This window comes from Sinocyclocheilus rhinocerous, unplaced genomic scaffold (genome assembly GCF_001515625.1).
Source record: "Sinocyclocheilus rhinocerous isolate Xijiao unplaced genomic scaffold, SAMN03320098_v1.1 scaffold469, whole genome shotgun sequence".
Taxonomy (NCBI): Eukaryota; Metazoa; Chordata; class Actinopteri; order Cypriniformes; family Cyprinidae; genus Sinocyclocheilus; species Sinocyclocheilus rhinocerous.
In genome coordinates, this window is record NW_015636034.1 from 116247 (window position 1) to 139538 (window position 23292).

Consider the following 23292-nt stretch of genomic DNA (forward strand, 5'->3'; position numbering starts at 1 on the left):
CTTATCAGACAGATTACTATCACTGTTTTGTACACAATCGTACACTTGCACACAAAAAATAAAGGATGATGCAAGCTAATGAGCAAATTCCATTTGGAAGAATTATATATATTATATACATTATATATACACTACTGTTCAAAATTTTGGGATCAGTAAGACATATTTTTAAAGAAATTTTATTCTGTAAGGACGCATTAAACTGATTAAAAGTAACATGTTACAGACATTAATAATGTAGAATAAAAACTATTTCAAATAAATGTTTTTCTTTTGACCTTGTCTATTCTATTCATAACGAATCCTGAATTTTGTTTCCAGAAAACATCAAGTTTTGTTTTCAATACTGACAATAAGAAATGTTGCTTCAGCACCAAATCAGCATATGAGAATGATTTCTGAAGGATCATGTGACACCGTAGACTGGAGTAATGATGCTGAAAATTCAGCTTTGCCATCACAGGAATAAGTTATACTTTAAAATATGTTAAAATAGGTTTTAAAATGTAATATTTCTTCACAATATTAATTTTTATTGTACTTTTTATTGTCTCTTAAAAACATAAAAAAAACTTACCAAGCCCAAACTTTCAAATCTGTGTAAACTGTCATGAAATTACATTAAAGGGGTCATATGATGTTGCTAAAAAGAACATTATTTTGTGTATTTGGTGTAATGAAATGTGTTTATGCGGTTTAAGGTAAAAAAAACACATTATTTTCCACATACTGTACATTATTGTTTCTCCTCTATGCCCTGCCTTTCTGAAACGCGTCGATTTTTACAAAGCTCATCGTTCTGAAAAGCGAGGTGTGCTCTGATTGGCCAGCTATCAGTGCGTTGTGATTGGCCAAATACCTCAAGCGTGTGACGGAAATGTTACGCCCCTTACCATACTGTGATGCCAGAATCCTGAAAAAAGTGTTTCCACAAAAATATAAGCAATTATTAGATATTAGAATTATTATTAACAGCATATTAGAATTATTTCTGAAAGATCATGTGTCACCGTAGACTGGAGTAATGATGCTGAAAATTCAGCTTTGCCATCACAGGAATAAGTTATACTTTAAAATATGTTAAAATAGGTTTTAAAATGTAATATTTCTTCACAATATTAATTTTTATTGTACTTTTTATTGTCTCTTAAAAACATAAAAAAAACTTACCAAGCCCAAACTTTCAAATCTGTGTAAACTGTCATGAAATTACATTAAAGGGGTCATATGATGTTGCTAAAAAGAACATTATTTTGTGTATTTGGTGTAATGAAATGTGTTTATGCGGTTTAAGGTAAAAAAAACACATTATTTTCCACATACTGTACATTATTGTTTCTCCTCTATGCCCTGCCTTTCTGAAACGCGTCGATTTTTACAAAGCTCATCGGTCTGAAAAGTGAGGTGTACGCTGATTGGCCAGCGATCTAGTGCGTTGTGATTGGCCGAATACCTCAAGCGTGTGACGGAAATGTTACGCCCCTTACCATACTGTGATGCCGTGTCCGGCCGGAGCGACGAGACAAGAACATTAAAACCCATTATAAACAAGGCATTTGTTTGATCCAGTGGGGACATAATTACGGATTATAATGACTTATACTGTCTTTTTACGCGTTGCGTTGCATCGCGCCGAGTAAACATAAAACCATGTCTGCATTTGGGTTGAACTGTTCTGGAACAGTGTTGTAAATACAACTTAACCACTGATTTGTAGCCGTGTCCTCTTTTGGAAGACCAAACAAAGTAGTTTCCACGAACAGCTTGTAACACTCCAAAGAGAAAGGAAAATCTGAAATAGCATCATATGACCCCTTTAAACTATAAAAGCCCAAACAAAACACCACATATACTAACAAATTTCTTTATATAAATGATTGTTATGACTTATTGCATTCTTGGGATGACTAAAAGCCATGACTGAGATTTTGTCAGCACTTACAATGTGAGAAAACATCAGCTTGGATCTGTGAGGCTGTGTGCTCATGTGCTGCCTCCCTTGAGATTTCCATGTGTTTGCGGTGTCGTTTCCTGCCCACGGTTCTGCCTTCTATCCTCATGTGTGACATTCAAGTTCACAAGGATCTCAGAGAAACAACACTCTTCACACCAGAGAGCCCTGCAACTGCCATCACATTCACACTCTCTGATCCACACAGAAACTGACAAATCCTCAGGGACGGCCTGTTTTCTCTCTTTCCTCAACACTTCAGCTCTCTCTCTCTCTCTGTTCTCTGTAGCTCAGCACAGTAGCACAGTCGAGTCTCTGAGGCTTAGATTTGCTAATTATTTACATTATTTACACCTAATTTCTTCCCAAAACAATATATACTGAGATAGCTAGTGTCCACAGTAATGGGAAATATTCCAGAGGCACTTGAATTTATGCTGTCATAAATAAAAACATAAAGTCTAAAGACAGCATCCATTCTGAATTATGGGTAATGGGTAATAATGAGCTGGTTGGGTAATAATCTCGTGCCGGTTAATAGGTAAGTCAGGCAATGTGAAGTTACCTACATTCCTTTTGACAACAAATCTTCCTGTCATATAAGGAATGGCAGAGGCCTCTGGACATAACCTGTAGGTGACAAGATGCTGGTGCCCTGCTTTGTTGGCCAACCTGACAAACATTATTAAGTCATAAACAATGCAGTATTCTGTATTCCATGGTAGAAACTTTTCTAGATGGATATAGAATAATTTTGAATAAGAAAATGAGAACGATATGTGTGGGGCATTGTTTTCAATTATGAGTAGGAGGAAGAAAGATCAGCAAAAATCTTTTGTAAAAGAGGGAAAATAATCAGTTAATAATTGATAATTTTGATGAATAATAAATCACTAACACAGATGCATTCATGCTGCAGAAAAACAGAACAGACCCTTCTTGAGTTCATTCAGCAAACAGAAAGGGGGAAAGGAGCAGGCCTTTCCTCTCAGCTCACCTCATCTCTCCTCTTCTATAATTCAGTGACCTTGAGATATTTCTTCCCCTGAGCTCACCACTTTTAGCTCTCATGCCAACGAAAAGCAAGGGCTCCCTTCGGAATAAGAAGTAAACTGACGGTACAAGTCTCCGGGAGTGGCATGTGCTCGCTGACATTGCAGGTGAGGGTCGGCGATTAATTCTTTAACAGCTCAGTGACACAAACAAACTTTGAGATACATGGTCTTTATGTTGTGATAATGCTTACCTTCTTTCTTTGCGTGAACATTTGGGCGGCGTTATGCAAATCTTCCCACATCTTGATGTAGACATGTGGGGGCGTGTTTAAACGAGGCGTTTTAGGAGGGCGTGGACGAGTCTTAACTTTTATAAAGAATATCTCTTTGGGTTTGAGTTTTTTTATTCTTTGCAACTTTAGGGATCTTATCTATTCACGAACAGCTTGTAACACTCCAAAGAGAAAGGAAAATCTGAAATAGCATCATATGACCCCTTTAAACTATAAAAGCCCAAACAAAACACCACATATACTAACAAATTTCTTTATATAAATGATTGTTATGACTTATTGCATTCTTGGGATGACTAAAAGCCATGACTGAGATTTTGTCAGCACTTACAATGTGAGAAAACATCAGCTTGGATCTGTGAGGCTGTGTGCTCATGTGCTGCCTCCCTTGAGATTTCCATGTGTTTGCGGTGTCGTTTCCTGCCCACGGTTCTGCCTTCTATCCTCATGTGTGACATTCAAGTTCACAAGGATCTCAGAGAAACAACACTCTTCACACCAGAGAGCCCTGCAACTGCCATCACATTCACACTCTCTGATCCACACAGAAACGGACAAATCCTCAGGGACGGCCTGTTTTCTCTCTTTCCTCAACACTTCAGCTCTCTCTCTCTCTCTGTTCTCTGTAGCTCAGCACAGTAGCACAGTCGAGTCTCTGAGGCTTAGATTTGCTAATTATTTACATTATTTACACCTAATTTCTTCCCAAAACAATATATACTGAGATAGCTAGTGTCCACAGTAATGGGAAATATTCCAGAGGCACTTGAATTTATGCTGTCATAAATAAAAACATAAAGTCTAAAGACAGCATCCATTCTGAATTATGGGTAATGGGTAATAATGAGCTGGTTGGGTAATAATCTCGTGCCGGTTAATAGGTAAGTCAGGCAATGTGAAGTTACCTACATTCCTTTTGACAACAAATCTTCCTGTCATATAAGGAATGGCAGAGGCCTCTGGACATAACCTGTAGGTGACAAGATGCTGGTGCCCTGCTTTGTTGGCCAACCTGACAAACATTATTAAGTCATAAACAATGCAGTATTCTGTATTCCATGGTAGAAACTTTTCTAGATGGATATAGAATAATTTTGAATAAGAAAATGAGAACGATATGTGTGGGGCATTGTTTTCAATTATGAGTAGGAGGAAGAAAGATCAGCAAAAATCTTTTGTAAAAGAGGGAAAATAATCAGTTAATAATTGATAATTTTGATGAATAATAAATCACTAACACAGATGCATTCATGCTGCAGAAAAACAGAACAGACCCTTCTTGAGTTCATTCAGCAAACAGAAAGGGGGAAAGGAGCAGGCCTTTCCTCTCAGCTCACCTCATCTCTCCTCTTCTATAATTCAGTGACCTTGAGATATTTCTTCCCCTGAGCTCACCACTTTTAGCTCTCATGCCAACGAAAAGCAAGGGCTCCCTTCGGAATAAGAAGTAAACTGACGGTACAAGTCTCCGGGAGTGGCATGTGCTCGCTGACATTGCAGGTGAGGGTCGGCGATTAATTCTTTAACAGCTCAGTGACACAAACAAACTTTGAGATACATGGTCTTTATGTTGTGATAATGCTTACCAGTTCAATGAAGAAGTTAATATTTAGTAACTTACTATTTAGGCACAATACTGACAGTTATGTTGTGTGTATTTGCTTGAAAATTATAATGAATCCAAAAGCAGGACTGGCTGAGTTGCGCTTCAGAGCAACCAACAGTTTAGTTCCTGAAAGGATCTGTGTTTTAGAAAAAAAAATTGGTTGATTGAATGATTCAATGACTCACTCATAAGTTACTTGTTTTGTTCCTGAGTGAATTACTGACTGTGTCATAAAGCTTGGTTTGCTGACTTGTTGCCTCACTGCCTTATCAGGCAATGACTTTGCAGACAGCATTTGTGCATGAAGGAACCTCACAAAACTGATTTTTGGACAGATTTCTGGGGCGGCATGATTTACAACAAAACAGAGTGAGTTTAAGTGATAAGCAAGTGAATATTTAATTATTGCAATAGTCATTTCTCGTTAGAAATACTATCAAAAGTGGAAAAGGTTTGTCAAAAATATATATTTACCATAACCATAATGGAATGGAATGCACAGGATTGTGGGATATCAAAGTGAAGGATACATTTATGCTGCCTTCAAAAATCAATCAGATGAAGGTATCTCAGGAGACAGTAAGTCTATTAAGCTAATGTTGGATTCAGACATGCCTTGATGCCTAATGCATCCTCTGAAGGCAGCATTTTTCAGCTTTCGGATGCAGCCAGTGTTTTTGAATGAATTGGTTGAGTGAATAATTCAATGACTTGCTCACTTTTCTGTTACTGAGTGAATCAGTTGAATGAATGATTTAATGACTCTCTCATAAGTCACTTGGCTTGTTCCTGAATGAATCTGTTGAGTGAGTGATTCAGTGGCCTCACTTATAAGTCACCTGTTTCATTCCTGAATGAATTTGTGTCCTAGAAAACTTCAGCTGAGTGAATTTCATTCATTCAATTTCAATTTCATTCACTGAATCACTCATTAGTCACTTGTTTTGTTCCTGAATTCATCTTTTTTTTTCAGAATGAATCAGATGACTCGTATGTTGATCGATTCATATAGCCAGTCACTTGTCACCAACAACTGGTGTATCAATGTAGAATCCCCACCACTAATGCACAGACTGACAGTCTATCTATATATATATATATATATTTCACTAGAAGGTAAACTGATTATATTTTAGTATTTATTTATTTAGGGACATATTCTTAATACCAATAGTTAATACTTGCTTATTTGCGTATAGCCTACCGCTGTATATTTTTGCGGAAATTTTGTAACTTCCGTAATATTGTCAGAATTAACAAACGGAAAGCATCTGAGCAATTTGAACAATAATACACTTGAGGAGACTGAATCCCCCCTATGAATACATTGGTGTCGTCCATTGCTCTCTGGCCTGTCACGTGGTGCGGATGTCCTTCGCTTTTCCTCTCTCTGCAGGCTAAACATGGCTGCGCTCTTAAGATCAGCCCGGCTCCTTAAATGTTCACCGGCTGCATTGCTTCAGGTCTTCGGAAACAGCAGACATGTACCGGCAGCTGGTCGTCTTTACAGCGAAGCGGTCGGGACTACTCGTGCAGGGTTATGTGTACAGACAGTCCCGGGACGCTTAAATGTAAACAGGTATAACGCAGCATGACTCTTGTGCCATGCGTGTGTAGATCATGCAGTTGTCATTGAGAGGTGATCACTCCTATAACAATACTGTACGGTTGTAAAACGTTGATCATGTGCTATATGCAGGTTATTTAACCAAATTTGAATGAACAGGCCTAAATCCAAATCATCTAATGACGTTATATGAGAGAGATGTGTATTAGCTCATTAACCTGCAGTATGTGTGACCCATGAACATCACTGCAGAATGTAACCATTACACCTTTTCTTTCAGCTTCTTTGTAATGCTTATAACATTTTTCAGTCAGATTATTTTTCAATCTGCTTTTTTGGAAACGAAGTAGTGGTATTAAAACCTTCATTTAAATACATAACCATTAATCCATGAACTAAACCATTGACTAAAAAACCTATGATGAAAATAAATGTGTCCATATAATACAATAATGTTTTGTTGTGTTTAGTTGTTTTAGGCTAATACTAGTCTTTCAGTAAGCTGTATGCTAACATGTGCCAAAAGTCAAAGGTCAACATGCCAAGGTCGTCTTGAGCCGTCTCAAAATACTGCACATCATATTGGCCAACGTTTAGTCTGTTTCTTGCTTGTTGATTACTCAATGTTTTCTTCATATTCTTCATATTCTTCATATTCTATGTGGTGGCTAGTTCACAGCAGGGACAGAAATGTGCTTTTTCATTAAGTGGTGATACTTGCCCCCCTTAAATAAATTCCCAGAAGCATTTTTACTATTTATTTTACTTTTTTTTACTAAAATATGTGTCATAATTTCAAATTATTGTATTTAATCAATACATTCTACTATAATAAAACACTGTAGGACTGTCTGTTACAAATCAAATGAAACCGTATCAACAAAATCCATCTTTGCACTGCAGAGGAAACACAGAATCTGTATTTGAAGTGGCTTTTATGTACATTTAAATAGACTATTTAATGCAGCTCAGAGGTAACATAAATGTATTCACACTGTAATTACAGTTGTGTAAATAATACTATGACATTGAGATTGTTTTAAAATAAAAATAAACATTTATATTGAAAAATGAAACATTTTTAAATATAAAACTACAACCGAGAGGTTGGAGGAAAGTCACTGAATCATTCATTCAAATAATTTGTTTAAACTCATTCAGGAACAAAGCAAGTGACTGTCTTTATGAAGCGATTGTCGATATGATGCTCAACAGTTCTTCTGAGGCTTTGTTTGCTAATTTTTTTTTTGGGGGGGGGGCATTTTAACTGCATTCTTTAAATGGTAAAGTGTTACATCGTCTATGATAATTGTTTTAATAATGTGTGAGATGACACTCTCAGGGTGTGTTTTTTTTTGGCTGTGAGTGACACACTTGATAATGTCATCTCGCACATTATTAAAACAATTATCATATTATCTTAGACGATACTGTAACACTTTATTTTAAGGACCAATTCTCACTATTAACTAGTTGCTTATTAGCATGCATATTACTAGCATATTGGCTGTTTATTAGTACTTGCGTATAAAGCACATATTAATACCTTATTCTGCATGACCATATTTTAGATCCCTTAGTCCTACTCCATATTAATAAGCAACAAATTAGGAGTTAATTGAGGCAAAAGTTGTAGTTAATAGTTATTTAATAGTGAGAGTTGGTCCCTAAAGTGTGACCAACAATATATATGCAATAACCCATACTTATGCATGAAACATGGGCACAATTTTATCATTGATTTGATCAGTTTTTGTAAATGAGGCCTGTTAATTTCGTAATTGGTTTTGAAGTGACCACCTTCATTTCTTGTAGTGCCATGCATGTGGATTGATTGTATACACTTTTGTTTTTGCAGTTTGTCCTCATACAGATCGACCCTGCCCTGTGTGAGCTGTCGTCAGTATGGTGTTGTCCCGGAGCAGAGGGGGCTGGTGAAGGATGAGCCCAGTGTGGCGGTCCGTTCCAAGCAGGCTCAGCAGTTTGACTGGGCTCTGGCCAAACTAGACAGCTCAGTCCGAAGGACAGGCAGGGTCACCAAAACACTGCTGCTGCGTATCTTCCATGATATTTGCAGAACAGGTACTTGTCTGTTTGTTTAAGGATCTTTCTTGCATCCATTTCCATAAATAAATCTCATGCATGTCATCTCATTTCTAAAATCACTTCCGATAGGATATCCAAGTGGAAATCAAGCCCTGTTGTTGCTGAGAAGCTGTGGCTCTCTGCTTCCAGAGGTTCCCTTGGCTGAGCGCATAGAGCTGTCACAACAGATCTGGGACAAGCTTCAAGAACTGGGTATGTGTAGAGACAATTGAACAGTTGCTCGTTGTACTTCAAAATCTGGTTTTAACTCTCATATTGCTGTTCGCTACAGGCACCACCTATGATGTAAGCCATTACAATGCCCTGCTTAAGACGTACCTGCAGAATGAGTTCAGATTCTCTCCAACCGACTTCCTTACTAAAATGGAATCTGCTAATGTTCAGCCGAACAGGGTGAGTATAATTGTAATTGAAGGTGGAGTAAACAATATATATATACATCGCAGCTTCAAGGACAGAAAAAAAATGCTGAAATTAAATGAAACATTCACTACAAAAATCTATTGATACGGCTTTAGATTGTAAGACTGACACAAGGTGCAACAAACAATGATGCTATATAGATATATTGTCTTATCATTGATGATAGCTAGGAAATTTAATTGGAAACCATGTTTATTTACATTTATATTATATTGTGACTGGCTAGGTGACCTATCAGAGACTCATTGCAGCCTATTGTGAAGTTGGCGACATTGAAGGTGCAAGGCGAGTTGTGATTTTTGATTTTCTTCCAATTGGTTTACCCTTGTGGTGTGAATTATGTCAAATTCTATGTAATAAAAAAATTGAAGTAACAGTGTTTATTTCGCAACGTCTTGCAGTACAATCCTGGGCTTTATGAAGAGCAAAGACTTGCCCATCACAGAAGCTGTGTTCAACTCACTAGTGACAGGCCATGCCCGTGCAGGGTGAGTGAGTGGACAGTGCCGTTGATTTGGTGCTTTTTTGTGTTTGGTACCATTGTGTTGAGTGAGTTTTGTTTGTACAGCCACAGCCATATCACCCTGCAGCCCAAGACTGGTCTCCCACTGAAGCTAAGCAGGGTTGAGCCTGGTTAGTACCTGGATGGGAGACCTCCTGGGAAAACTAGGTTGCTGTTGGAAGAGGTGTTAGTGAGGCCAGCAGGGGGTGCTCACCCTGTGGTCTGCGTGGGTCCTAACGCCCCAGTATAGTGACGGGTACACTATACTGTCAAAAAGCACAGTTTTTCGGATGAGACGTTAAAACTGAGGTCCTGACTCTCTGTGGTCATTAAAAATCCCATGGCACTTCTCGTAAAGAGTAGGGGTGTAACCCCGGTGTCCTGGCCAAATTGCCCCCCTGGCCTTTGTCAATCATGGCCTCCTAATAATCCCCAACCACTTGATTGGCTCTATGACTCTCTCTCCTCTCCACCTGTAGCTGGTGTGTGGTGAGCGCACTGGTGCCGTTGTCCTGTGGCTGCCGTCGCATCATCCAAGTGGATGCTGCACACTGGTGGTGGTTGAGGAGAGACCCCCCCACATGATTGTAAAGCGCTTTGGGTGTACAACAATACACAATAAAGCGCTATATAAATGCATCATTCATTCATTCATTCATTGTACAGGGACATGGACAGCGCTGAAGGCATCCTATCAGTCATGAAAGGTGCAGGGATTGAGCCGGGCCCAGACACGTACCTGTCTCTCCTCAACGTGTATGCTGAGAAAGGAGATATTGCCAAAATTAAACAGGTCTGTTATTGTGGGGGATGAAATTGACTCATCAAGAGAATGCTGTGTATAATGTTTCATTTATATGTTTAAAAAAAAACAGCTTGCTGACCTCAGATTTTTGAATGGTTGTGGATACATTATATTTATACAAAATATTTTAAGAACCGTAGCATAATCAAAAGTTAAAATGCAGTAATTGATTTTATTTGTATTTGTTTTTAGGTAATATATATATATCATATTTTGTCTCCTCTAGACTCTAGAGACGGTGGAGAATGCAGATATCCTTCTGATGGACAGAGATTTGATGCAGGTGGTTTTCAGTCTGACTAAGGCCAGCCATCAGCAGCATGTGCCTGAGATTGTGGAGCACATGCGTCACGAGAGAGGATATGTGCCAGGTGTGTCTGCTGACTGCAGTGTCGTGTCATGGAAGAGGAAGGAATATGGAACCATTAGCTTTGAATTTTGCCCTAAGCGCTTACCATAGTGGTCCATACTGAGCCATAATGGTCCCATATGTATTCAAAATGGTATTCTATTTAAGTGTTTTAAATATGAACCCAGGCCAATTAGAGAAATGGGATATATAAAATATTGATGCAGTGAGAGGTTGTTATGGGATTTTGGGAAAGTTATCAATAATTGATGTAGTTTTTTATTTTGATACTGACCCACCCATTTGTTTCTATTTCCTCAGACGCTATGAACCTCTGCTTGAGTCTGATTACCCACGGACATGAAGAGACTGCGTTTTCTGTGCTAAAGAGCTTCACCGGCCTGCTGGTAGAGTCACAGACCAGTGATTCCCCAGACTTGGGAAACTTCTTTCTTCGCCACTGCGCCAATATGGACAAGGTAAAGGGAACCAACCTAAACATTTTTACAAGTGCATATTAAGTGTACATGTATGTTAAAGGAATAGTTCACCACAAAATGATTTTTTTTGTCATTTACTTACCCTTATGTCGGTCCAAACCTGTATGAGTTTCTTTCTTACAACAGTTTTTGGTCCCCATTGACTTCCATGGTAAGGAAAAAAATACTATGGGTAAAATAGTCAATGGGGACCATCATCAACTCTTTGATTCTTCAAAAGATCTTCTTTTATGTTCAACATGAGAAAGAAACTTATACAGGTTTGGAATGACTTGAGGGTGAGTAAATGATGACCAAATTAAAATTTTGGGGTGAACTATTCCTTTCCTTTCCTGTTCTGAGACGGCTTAATATTATTAATGCTGTGTTAATTTGTATGTTTATGCCTTACAGCCTGTGGAAAACATAGTTGGGTTTTGCAAAGATCTAAAAGATTCAGGTCTGCACTCATCGCCACTGCAGTTCACCCTTCAGTGTGCCCTGGAAGCTAAAAAGACCGGTGAGTGCAATGATGATTTAAAGTTCATAAATTCAGTCTTAATCCTCAGTTATTGTCTTTTCAAATCCCAGGCTTTTAATTCAAGTTTATTTGTCCATTTTTGTTTCTTTTGTTTTCAAATATTTTGTTATTGTCGTGAAAATAGCCATTGACGCTGTTATTACAATATAAATGCATAATTCAAAGATATTAACCTAATAAGAAAGATAACAAGGTGTTTGAGATTTTGAAACATTAATACACAGGAGGATTATTTTAACAGGATTAAAATGATCCTGTGTTAAACATTTCTGGGCCCAGTTCTTTCTCTTTATTTTTAGTTTATCTGATAATCTCACAGCTTGATTTGTGAAATATGCTTCATCATTTTAAGGTATGGCTGTTGAGCTCATGAGAAGCATGAAGGAGGAGGGCTTGCCTCTCAGACCTCACTACTTCTGTCCCCTGTTCACTCATTACCAGAAAGACAAGAACATTCCCGGTGAGTCCTGAGCTTCCAGCCTTCTTCTTAAACACTGATCTGTACAGTCATTATTGTGGCCACATTTACTTCCATAATATGATGTATTTCCTATTGATATTCAAAAAGGAAGAATTTTCCAGGATTTGGAATTATCCATCTGGAATGAATTGGATTGTGAAAAGTTAGAGTAGTCTATTTAGTTATTTCTTAAGCTGTGGAATAGGAAAAATTTACTCTCTTTTTGACACCTAGTTGATGAATATTATTTTTTTCCTCCATAATTCTTTCAGTTTCTCTGTTCCAGACTTACAAATAAATGTTCTGACAAAAGAGCATGTCCAGATAAATCCTGCTGAAACGGCAACAGCGAGTATAAAAACATTTCATTTTTAACCAATAACCTTCATGAAACATGCAGGATCACTCTCACCTCTCTGTTCCTGTACAGTTTTTTTGTTTGTTTGTTTGCTCAGTGTTGAAGTCTGCACTACGTGAAGGTTACATGACAGAATTTGTAGTGACTGGGTCTCATGTAAATGCGAGCGCTCAGAGGGAATTCACTTTCAATTACGTGCGCCGCTGTGCACGGCCATGAAATATTTAGCGCCATTTCACATTCAGTCCACAGGTGTCACCAGCGGGCAGACGCCCATCCCCCTTTCCACCCACCGGTTTTCCGTCCACCCGTTCACGAGTGCGGAGAGGGGGAAAAGTTTGCATTTTGATGAGGTGTGGATTTGGGCAGGCGAGTTTGAAAAAGCATATGCTAGCTTTGTCTCAGCAGCCGCGAGCGAGCGGTGCTTGTCAGATTCAAGAAGCAGTGCAGCTCATTGCTTGTGACATGAGCGAGAAGAATGCCTTAGTCCCTCACATAGCACACAACAGGCTTTTACATCTGCACCTTGAACACTCTTTGCACTAGTCACATTTTGAAAATCCACGTTTTGTCATCCACTTGCATTGGATGCTGGGTTCTTTTAAATCACAGTAACTGCAGAAAGCCACTTTAGGGCTTCCATCAACTTTAATATCCTTCTGAGGGGAATAATCTCAAGGACTAGAGGTGGAAAGTGATCTTGCCATTTAGTTCCTCTCTATTTCTTCATATCATCTTGTTTCTGGAGCTTTCTTGAACTGGCACATTTTTCTTTCTGGATTACATAAAACAGGAAGACTCAATCTGCAATGGATTCGACTTGTTCTTACACGCTCTGTCTGTTGTCAGAAAATGTATAGTAATAGCACTACAGAAACCTAGAAACTTTCAAAACCTAGTGTCCTGTTTGTCTTCTGACCATAAAGGCAGCTGCCTTTTAAATGAGCATTCTAAGTGAATTTAAACCTCATAAGCAGGCTTATGTGGAATTTGTTGACTTGATTTAGCTTTTCCTAGTCTTTATTTTCTGTCTCTTATATTCTCATATTCTTATAGGCTCTTATATTCAACAACGCTGCATTTATTTGATCTTCATTTGATCAAATACAGTAAAATCTGAAATTTTATTACAATTTCAAATGACTGTTTTCTAATTGAATATATTTTAAAACATAATTTATACCTGTGATGTAAAGCTGAATTTAATTACTCCAGTCACATGGTCATTCAGAAATCATTCTTGGTGTTCAAGAAACAGTTCTTGTTATTATCAATGTTAATTCAATGTCATTATACTTTTTTTGGAGGATTCTTTTAAGAATAGAAAGTATTTTTATTTGAAATAGAAATCTTTATACGTTATAACATTATAAATGTCTTCATTGTGACTTTTAATCAATTTAATGCATCTTTGAATTTCTTGCTGAAAAAAACTTTTTGAACATTTATGTATATGTGCTTTCCTGTTTCAACAGACCCAAGCAGACTTCAAGTTTTGCTTCTAGCAAGATATACTTTTGGCTTTTTAAAATTTTTAAATCCATTTCATTTCAAAAGTGAGCTTGTTGACAGTTTGAACTCTGACCTCTCCCTTTTAGTGCTCCTCTAGTAAGAGAGACCGCAGTCTTGGTTACTTCCCGCACTTACAGGTCAATCATCAAACCCGGTGATGTAGCAGACAGAAACTTGGAGGTCGCCCGAGAATTCATTGAACCGGATTTGTTCCATAAAAGCCCTCTCACACACTTTCTGAATTGAGAGAAGTCTTGAATCGGCGGGTGATGTGACCGGATATCCATTTTCTATCCCCATTCACATGCTACATGCTAGCGCTGTCTGGGCCAACTTTTATGGCTGACAAATGGATCAATGGAATATTTAAGAGCAAAACAGGTGTGCTTCTCTCATAAAAATGAAAGAATGAACAGACAGACGGCCCTCAGGCTCCATTGAGAAGAGAGTGTCTGGATGACTGTTTACGTTTGCATGAAAGCAAAGAGCTACTGAGTAGCAAGAAAGGATGAATGGAGAAAGACGCACAGATGAGAATGAAATGGAGAGATGGGATGGATGGATGGATGGATGGATGGAGCCTCCAGGTGCTTTACCTGGCTAATGCTCTCACACACCGGTTGTCGGCCGCTCCTGGTGCCAGATGCAGGTTTTAATGGCAGATAAAAGCAGCTCTTATCTTTTATTCAGGTGTGTAGGTGTCCCCTGAGCATTGCGATACAGAGTGCTAAGGACCAAGGTGAAGAGTAAACAGAACACAAATCGCTAGTTCACGTGTTCCCACACACACAAACGTTTGCCCGAGTAGGTCGAGAGACTGTTCCATATGCATGTGGTGCTTTAGGCAGGAGTGAAGGGCCCTGCTGGAGAGCCGGGTACAGGCCTGAATCCTCTGCCTGAAGGAGGTGTTCCTCCAGGCCATGCCACTGGAAGACTGATGTGATAATTCTAATTATCAGAGTATTTTATTTCATTTGTTTATTAATGCTTTCAATTTAAGACCTGGTTCAGTGAATTGTAAACAGCCTTGGGCTTTAAGTCATGTTGCTGGTTTAAAAAAAATCCCAGAACCAGTGTAGCGTGAGTCTTAGTACTTGTGAAAATATGTTTTTGCTTATTTCTTTCCCACATAATAGGAAAGCATCTTTTTAAAAAAAAACCGAAATCATGGTTCAAATATGTAATGCTGAGCCATTGCTTGGGTGGACTGAATGAACAGGTGTAATGGTGGGATGTGATTTTTTTTTTTTTTGTATCTGTATTTTCCAACCTATGATGTATGACCCACATTAATTGCATAAATTCAAGGAGAGAAAGAGAAGCTTTACAGGTAAAAAGCAGGTTTCCCCTTTTTTGTACTTTGCTTGTCACATGTATTACAAGACCATAGAGTGTCCTATTTGTCACTTAAGGTTTCATGAGAACTTGAGGGCCCTATTTTGCTCCATAGACTTCCATCTTTGAACTTTGGTGCAGACGCAACTTTTGTCTGTCATGAATTACATTTTAAGGTGCACATGTTTGAATAAATCACTTTTTGTTTCCTTTCAGGTACTCTGCAAGCTCTGAGAGCCATGCAAGAACTGGGCGTCGCATCAGACGTTGATACTTTTAGTATCTATATCCTGCCATCTTTCCCATCAGTGGACAGTGCCCGCACTTCTCTTAAGGTTATTGTGCTGGATATGTGTGTGGCTTGTTGGTTTATGTGACCGTTCTGAAACACTCTTTAACTTGGGTTGATAATTGCAGGAGGCAGGTATTGACGTGGACGGCAATATTTTGATTGCGGCAGAATTACGAACAGAAGCGTCACGTGGAAACCTTGCAGGGCTGTTCTCTCTGAGTAAGCATTAGCTTTCATGAAAATTGACCTCTTTTCCTTTCTTTCAACCACTCTCTGTCTGTCTGTATATCATGTACTCTGTGGAGAGATTTTTTTAGATGTACCCTCCCTGTATGATAGTACTCATCACTTGGAGACTAATTGCCGTCCATCTGGACTTCACATACATATCCACTCAAACATGCACTCTACCAAGCAGCTACATGCCCATTAGGTCATTTAAGTGATTAGAGAGTGAAAAAAGTATATACATATATACTGTGTATATATACTGTGTTTATATATGCAAAATTAAGCAATGGAGTGAAGCTCCTTATCTGACCAAGGTAAATGGGGACAGATGCTGTTGAATTATGGATGGTAGGCTACCTTTTCCCCTTCACAGTTGTGCCCCCTGCTGTCTCTTTTCTTTTTTTTTAGACTTAATTCCTATTGGTTTAATTTGAATTCAAAAGGAGTTTTAGTACTGGAATTACTTTTTTTTTTTTTTTTTTACCCAGAAAGTTTGCCAAAAGGTCTAAATCCATAATAATTCAAAATGCACCTCACTAAGAAAATTAGCTTTAGTTACGATGTTAACGGGGTTATATGTTTGAAATGTTTCTGTTGTCATGATATTTATTACATTCACACTCTTGCAGTGTCTTCACCTGCTCTTCCAAACATTGACCTCAGTGCTTTCAGAGCCAGTCTGATCTCTGGATTCAGAGGGTAAGTAACGAAACAAACTGTGTGTGTGTGCTAACTCTGATTTGAGCGCAGAGGCCGTAGGGCAGCAGATGCTGCTGTCCTCTGTATTTAGCAAAGCATTTAGATGTGAAAGCTGAGCAGGGAGGTTGCCGGAAGCGATGGATGTCAGGTTTGTAATTGGGGTTGTCAGAAGGGTAGAGGGGGTTGTCGGGGCCCTGTCTCCTTAGCGACCTGCTCTTGTAATAATCAAGGTCAGAAGATAATTTAATCATTAAACAATGTTGAATCTTTTTTTCCTTCCTTGTCTCCCTGCTGTCTGCCGTCAACACTCCCTACTACTACTGCATCTTGATTTCTCAGCGTGTTGTCGGACTGTGTGTGAATGTGCATTTGTGTATATATGTGACCACTGAGGCTCTAGAAAGGTTTTTTTTTTTTAAATATACTATAAATATATTAATGATATTATATGATGACTATATTACTATTACTCAAAACATATAATCATACAATATATAGTAATCTATACTAAAGTTTTAGGTCAGCAAGTTTTTTTTTTTAAAGAAATGTATATTTTTATTTAGCAAGGATGTATTAAATTGATCAAAAGTGACAGTAAAGAGTTTTATAATGTTACAAAATATTTCTATTTCAAATAAATGTTGTTCTTTTAAACTTTCTATACATCAAAGGATCCTGTAGAAAATGTATTCCAGTTTTGGAAATTGGCAGCAGTACTTTTTAACATTGATAATAATAAGAAATTTTTCTTATTCACCAAATCAGCATATTAGAATGATTTCTAAAGGATCATGTAACACTGAAGACTGGAGTAATGATGCTGAAAACTCAGCTTTGTCATCACAGGAATAAAATACATTGTTCATTTCAGTTCACATTTATTTAGATAGCACTTTTCACAATACATATAGTTTCAAAGCATTCAAAATTCAATTAAAATGTAATAATTCACAATGTTTTTATTTTAACTGTATTTTCGATTAAATAAATGCAGCCTTGGTGAGCGTCATAACATGTTTTAAATATATCATTATTATTATATATTATTTTCTCATTATTCACTGCTATAAAGTATTTTATTCACCTTTTGATTGCAGTCTCTTTTTAATTATTTTAAAAAAATCTTTATACAGTTATCATGGGTGACCGGAAAAATCATGGAAAGAAATCACAGAGATTCAATGGTCAAAAAGTGTGAGGACCCTGTTATATGTTCTGATATGTCAAATGAAGCCCAGTCACACCAAATATGCCCTTGATCTTGAAATCACTCTCTGACAGATGATCAGCCAAAGTATTTTGTTTGAAAGTTGCAGTAGAAATGTTTTTGCCCGTGTCTGTATGAGAGTCATCTCTGATCCTCTACTGCCCCCTACAGGTTTCACAATGTGGAGCTTATGGCAAAGGTAAGCATGAAACCAAGTGATTTTAAGAAAGATGGTAACAACGCAAATGTGTGCGTGAGGCTGTCAGCTGCCAGCCACTTGTTAAAACAGACTTCAGTCAAGTCTGCAGCAAACTGCTTGTGTCAGCATAACACACACACACACATGGTTTAAGAGCTTATTTGCTGGATTGCAGTATTTTTGTTGTTCTGGTCCTACAGAAGCTCCCTTTGTGTATTTATATGACTCTATTAATGTATTTATAGAAAGCAGAAAGTGTCAAATTGGTTCTTCTCTCCTTTTTGCAGAAAATGTGGCCTACTTCCTTTACAACCTGATTGATTCCCTGAACGAGACAGAGGTGCACTCCAAAGAAGAGCAGATTAGGGAGTACTTCGGCCTGCTTAAGAACATGGTACGTTGGCAAACACTCAAGCATAGTGTCGTGAACCGCTCGGTATGCCTGTTAAATCGAATCTGTCTAGGACCCCAGCAGATAGCCATTCACAATACCTTATGATCAGATAAAAACATATGTACACTACACTCGTTCAAAATGTGGGATCAATAAGTCGTTTCAGCACGTATGCATTAAATGTGAGTGACAGTAAAAACTTACGTTATAAAAGATTTTTGTTTTACATAAATGCTGTTCTTTTTGAATCCAGAGAAAAAATATATCAGTTCACAAAAATATTTTAGAAAAAACAAGCATTTTAGAAATATTTCTGAAGGATCATGTGACAGTGAAGACAGGAGTAATGGCTGCTGAAAATTCTGCTTTTTTCCAACACAGGAATAAATGACATTATAAAATATATTAAATTAGAAAACAGTTAAATTGTAATAATATTTCACAATGACTGTATTTACTGTAGTTTTAATCAAATGGCAGTATGCTAAGCTTGTACGCAGAGCTTTTAGCTTTACAAAATAAAAGCTACTTAACACAAAGAACAAGAAATGTTTAATTCTGCATCTACAGTTTTGATTATTTGCTCTTAAATGCTACATTATTCAAAATACATTAGTGACCAGAATAACATGCATACAGAAGCACTGAAGCAAAACTAAAGATCATTTGTTACTTTGTTAGATCAGTAGTTACTCAATGTTAATAATTTCTCTTCTTTCAGAATATCAGCATCTCGCTGAACATCTTCAGAGGAATCAGGAACATTCTGGAGTCCTACCAAGTTCCAGAACTTGTCAAGGTATTTTATAAATAGTGTTGTTTGCAAAGACAAGTAATTTTCTATACTTGGAGATTTGAATCTGACACAATTTCCACAGCTTTCAGCCAAGAATTATACCAAAATTCAACATTAGAGGTGTGCTAGTACTTTTCTAAGTGAAAAGGCTTTATTTTTTACCTGGCAGACAATAAAATGGCCAAAAAACACATTGTGCATTAATTAGCATTAGCTAATTAATTAATTGCATAGCAACACCCTGGCATCACATAGATTTTTGCATGGCAAAACCACTAAATATTTTCTTCAAAAACTTTACAAATCTGTCTTTAATCATTTTTTCCAGATCTGTAATAGTACAGTTAATTAGAGCAGGTCATATTTTTTTCTTTCAGGATGTCCTTGCTCTTGTGGATAAAAAGGGCAATGGGTTGGAGGCTGATGCAACACTGCTTAGAGTAAGTATTTGTATGTATATATATTTTTTTTAACCAAAAGTGCTCAATCCATGAGCTGAGCTGTGTCAGTCAGATGAACTCATGTTTTTGTTAGGGTTTGGAGGGGAAACTTTCATTCCTGGAGAAGACCCTGGCAGAGCTGAAAGCTGAGGGCAAGCCAGCCAGTTCCACCCTCAAAAAAGTAATCACTGTCCTGTGTGCTGAGGAGGTGAGTTCTATTATCCTCATAAATACCCATGAGTATATTTAGTGTTCTGGACTTAATGGTTTTTATTATGCATCTTATTTTAAACCCAAGGGTGGGTTCGGCCATTTTTAACTTGAATGTGCAAGACTTCCTGTGTCAGCCGTTGCCAGTTATTTTAGCTGTTCAAAATAGTCTGTTGATGTTGCAAACTGGTAAATTCTTTCAGGATGTCCTTGATCTTGTGGATAAAAAGGGCAATGGGTTGGAGGCTGATGCAACACTGCTTAGAGTAAGTATTTGTATGTATATATTTTTTTTTAACCAAAAGTGCTCAATCCATGAGCTGAGCTGTGTCAGTCAGATGAACTCATGTTTTTGTTAGGGTTTGGAGGGGAAACTTTCATTCCTGGAGAAGACCCTGGCAGAGCTGAAAGCTGAGGGCAAGCCAGCCAGTTCCACCCTCAAAAAAGTAATCACTGTCCTGTGTTCTGAGGAGGTGAGGTCTATTATTCTCATAAATACCCATCAGTATATTTAGTGTTCTGGACACTGATTACTATTTTTATAGACATTTATAGTGGTCAACTGATTTGATTGAACCAATTATGCACCTTATTTTGAATGCATTGGGTGGGTTCGGACATTGTTAACTTGAATGTGCAAGACTTCAGTCTCCAGTTATTTTAGCTGTACAAAAATTGTATTCTGCTAGTTTATTACCTATAGTGGCTAATGAAGTCCCGCACATTCACAGAAAATAGCTTGGTTCCATATTATAATATATGGTGGATATTGGTCTGTCACTAGTCACCATTCAAAACCATTCGTCAGTATTTGTGTATACATGTTTGCAGTTGATTTTTTCTATAACTTTATATCTCTCATTAGAAACTGGAGCGAGCTCTGGAGCTTAAAACTCAGTATGAAACGGATATGACTCCTGCCGCATATGCCACGCTCATCAACTTGTGCTGCCGCCATGACAATGCCGAGGAAGCCCTCAAGCTAAAGATGGAATTGTAAGTTAGACGTACACATTATCACCGTCATACAAACATCCTTCTTTTGCTTTGTGAACAGTTAAAGGAACAGTTCACCAAGTACTTAAAATGTCATTATTCACTCAGCCTCATATCATTCCACAATTGTAAGACCTTTCCATGTACCGCAAGGAAATTTTTGAAGAACATTCTGGTTGCTTTTTTACAATGAATTGAGATGGAGCATTCAAGCTTCATAAAGGATGCAAAAGCAACATAAAAGTAGTCCATACGACTAAGTTCCACATCTTCTGATAGCAACATCTCTTCTCTGAAGATGTGTGCAATATTAAAAAATAAAGATTGTAATTTCCGTTTCATGCTGACTTCAACCACTGTAACTGGAACAAGTAAGTTAAGCTTGAGAACTGAATCAGTCAATTCGTGCTGTTCTAAACAAATCATTCAGACCAGTTTTGAGAACTGAATCAACCAAGTCTGGCTTCATAGAATGATTCGTTCGCATCTATAGTTCTCTCATGAGTGCTCATTAACATGCTAAGTAAAGTGAATGTCAAAATGATCAGTGAATAATAACTTTAATTTTATTTGCTTTTGGTCAGACAATCACAGTCCTATATGAGTCGTTTGAACCACTTTTTTGGTGGGTATTATTTATTTAATAGTGGCTTGGATATTTGTAAAAAAAAAAAAATCACCTTTTTCTTTCACGAATGAAATAAATTCAGAAGGAACATGAGGGGGTGAGCAAATAATGACAGCTTAATTCTCAAGTGAAGTATCCCTTTGAATTTGAAACATTCGCAGCACAAAGAATGTGACTTAAAAATTCATTTGTCAACCTGTGTTTACTCCTCTTTGGCGTTTCAGGGCTCGCAAGGACTCTGATGCAGCGCTGGATGCTCAGAAGTATGTGGCCTTGGTCCGAGTGCTATCCAAACACGGCAAGCTGGAAGGTTAGTGGTCACGTCTGTGCCCGTGTGATAGCGTCAGGCCCTGTTGAAATAATTACAGACGCCCTCTTATTTTCACCATCCTGGATTAATGAAATAATTTAGTTTAGTTTGTCACAAATAATGTGGGCTGTCACATTAGGTGTGCCTTGCCTCACTTTTTAAACCACTTAGGACATCAAGGTAGCAATGAGCATTTTGTATTACTTATCACGGCGCTATCAAAAGCTTGCCACTTGCTTAATTAGTTTCTTAAAGGCGGCGTTCAGCGTGAGCGGCCGTGAGAGTGCGTCTACGTGCAAGAGTGAGGTCTGAGACACCTGTCTATCCGCATGGGGACATTAATCAGCCATTATCTGAATTCCACGGTGGATTTCTCCATGCTCATGGAAGACGCAATTACAATAAAAGTGTTTCCTCTTTGCTTTGTGCACACAGTGATGGTGAAAATACACGCTCCGTCTCTCTTTTCACGATGCGTGTCACTCTTTGGCTGCCCCCTCCCTCTCGCTCGGACTCATCCTGTCACCGAGCGAGGGAAAATTACAGGACCGGCTGCACTTTAACAGAATTACCGAAATCCGTCCTGATACTAATGGCATATCATGTCGGGGAAAGTGCTTGAGTATTTCACACACACACGCACATTTGCATGTGAATTCAGGCAAAAGTGTGTGATGAGGGAAGTTTGTGTATGTATATGTGTGTCCATCAGAGCGAGCCGGTGGCCATTAGCCCGCCGGTGTGCGCTTGGAGCTTGTCATTCACATTAACACACCTCAGCGCCCCAGCCTGCCCGCATCTCCGCCACAACCCGATCCGCTTGAAGATCATGACTCATGGCACCTTAGCGCACTGGCTGGCCTGGCTTTTAATGGCCTTGTTTTTGTTTGAAACCCTTTTCTCGCCTCTTGTTCCTTTCTCTTCTGTTTTTTTTCTCTTGTTTCCTTACATTTGATACGGAGTTCGTAAAATGCCGTTGCCGGTTCACAGGCTGGCAGAAGGCCGTGGAATGAGCTCGAGGACTAATGGGCTGTGTGATATTTGTTTACCTCAGTGTGTGTGGTATCAGACAGTGGGCCGGGATGCTTCGCTGCTAGCCGTCCATTCGGGCCCATTTACCACCAGCAGCTGATTGGGTGTGATTAGTGGTTCTGTCAGAAGAGAAGAATTTGAGCTGTCTGCCATCACAGAGCTTTCTCATATGGCTGAAGTTCAGCTCAGTTGCTGTTTGTGGTCCAGCGATGTGTGAACCGTGCTCCGTATGACCAGAGAGTGGTCTGAGGGGCTTCATTTGGGACTCAGAAGTTTGTCTTGCTCACTCATCCATAACCTCAGGACACGCTCATCAGGAAGTCCTAGTATTGTGCAGAAGCTTACACACCTTGTGGCCTAGTGCTTGTGCACTGACACATTGAGCTATAATACTTAAAGGGTTAGTTCACCCAAAAATGAAAATTAGCCCATATTTTACTCACCCTCAAAGCATCCATGTCAAAACAAACAATATGACTTTCTTCTTTCAGACTAATCCAATTGTAGTTATATAAAAAATTGTCCTGGCTCTTCCAAGCATTAGAATGGCATGAGATGGGGGATGGGGGGGGGGGG

At 38.4% G+C, this 23292-nt stretch overlaps 1 protein-coding gene across 1 annotated transcript in view; it reads left to right on the forward strand.

Moving 5' to 3' along the window:
- The first annotated feature begins 6218 nt into the window (after positions 1 to 6218).
- Positions 6219 to 23292, forward strand: part of lrpprc (leucine-rich pentatricopeptide repeat containing) — a 73448-nt gene continuing 56374 nt past the window's right edge. Inside the window, exons 1-21 of the mRNA XM_016562086.1 lie at positions 6219 to 6424; positions 8271 to 8494; positions 8588 to 8710; positions 8790 to 8911; positions 9168 to 9226; positions 9343 to 9429; positions 10110 to 10236; positions 10475 to 10619; positions 10919 to 11076; positions 11491 to 11596; positions 11970 to 12077; positions 15499 to 15617; positions 15700 to 15793; positions 16435 to 16504; positions 17883 to 17954; positions 18193 to 18304; positions 19026 to 19103; positions 19478 to 19540; positions 19635 to 19748; positions 20616 to 20746; positions 21599 to 21684. Of these exons, the coding sequence (XP_016417572.1) occupies positions 6249 to 6424; positions 8271 to 8494; positions 8588 to 8710; positions 8790 to 8911; positions 9168 to 9226; positions 9343 to 9429; positions 10110 to 10236; positions 10475 to 10619; positions 10919 to 11076; positions 11491 to 11596; positions 11970 to 12077; positions 15499 to 15617; positions 15700 to 15793; positions 16435 to 16504; positions 17883 to 17954; positions 18193 to 18304; positions 19026 to 19103; positions 19478 to 19540; positions 19635 to 19748; positions 20616 to 20746; positions 21599 to 21684 (2374 nt within the window). The 5' untranslated portion in view covers positions 6219 to 6248. The remainder of the gene's footprint in view (positions 6425 to 8270; positions 8495 to 8587; positions 8711 to 8789; positions 8912 to 9167; positions 9227 to 9342; positions 9430 to 10109; positions 10237 to 10474; positions 10620 to 10918; positions 11077 to 11490; positions 11597 to 11969; positions 12078 to 15498; positions 15618 to 15699; positions 15794 to 16434; positions 16505 to 17882; positions 17955 to 18192; positions 18305 to 19025; positions 19104 to 19477; positions 19541 to 19634; positions 19749 to 20615; positions 20747 to 21598; positions 21685 to 23292) is intronic.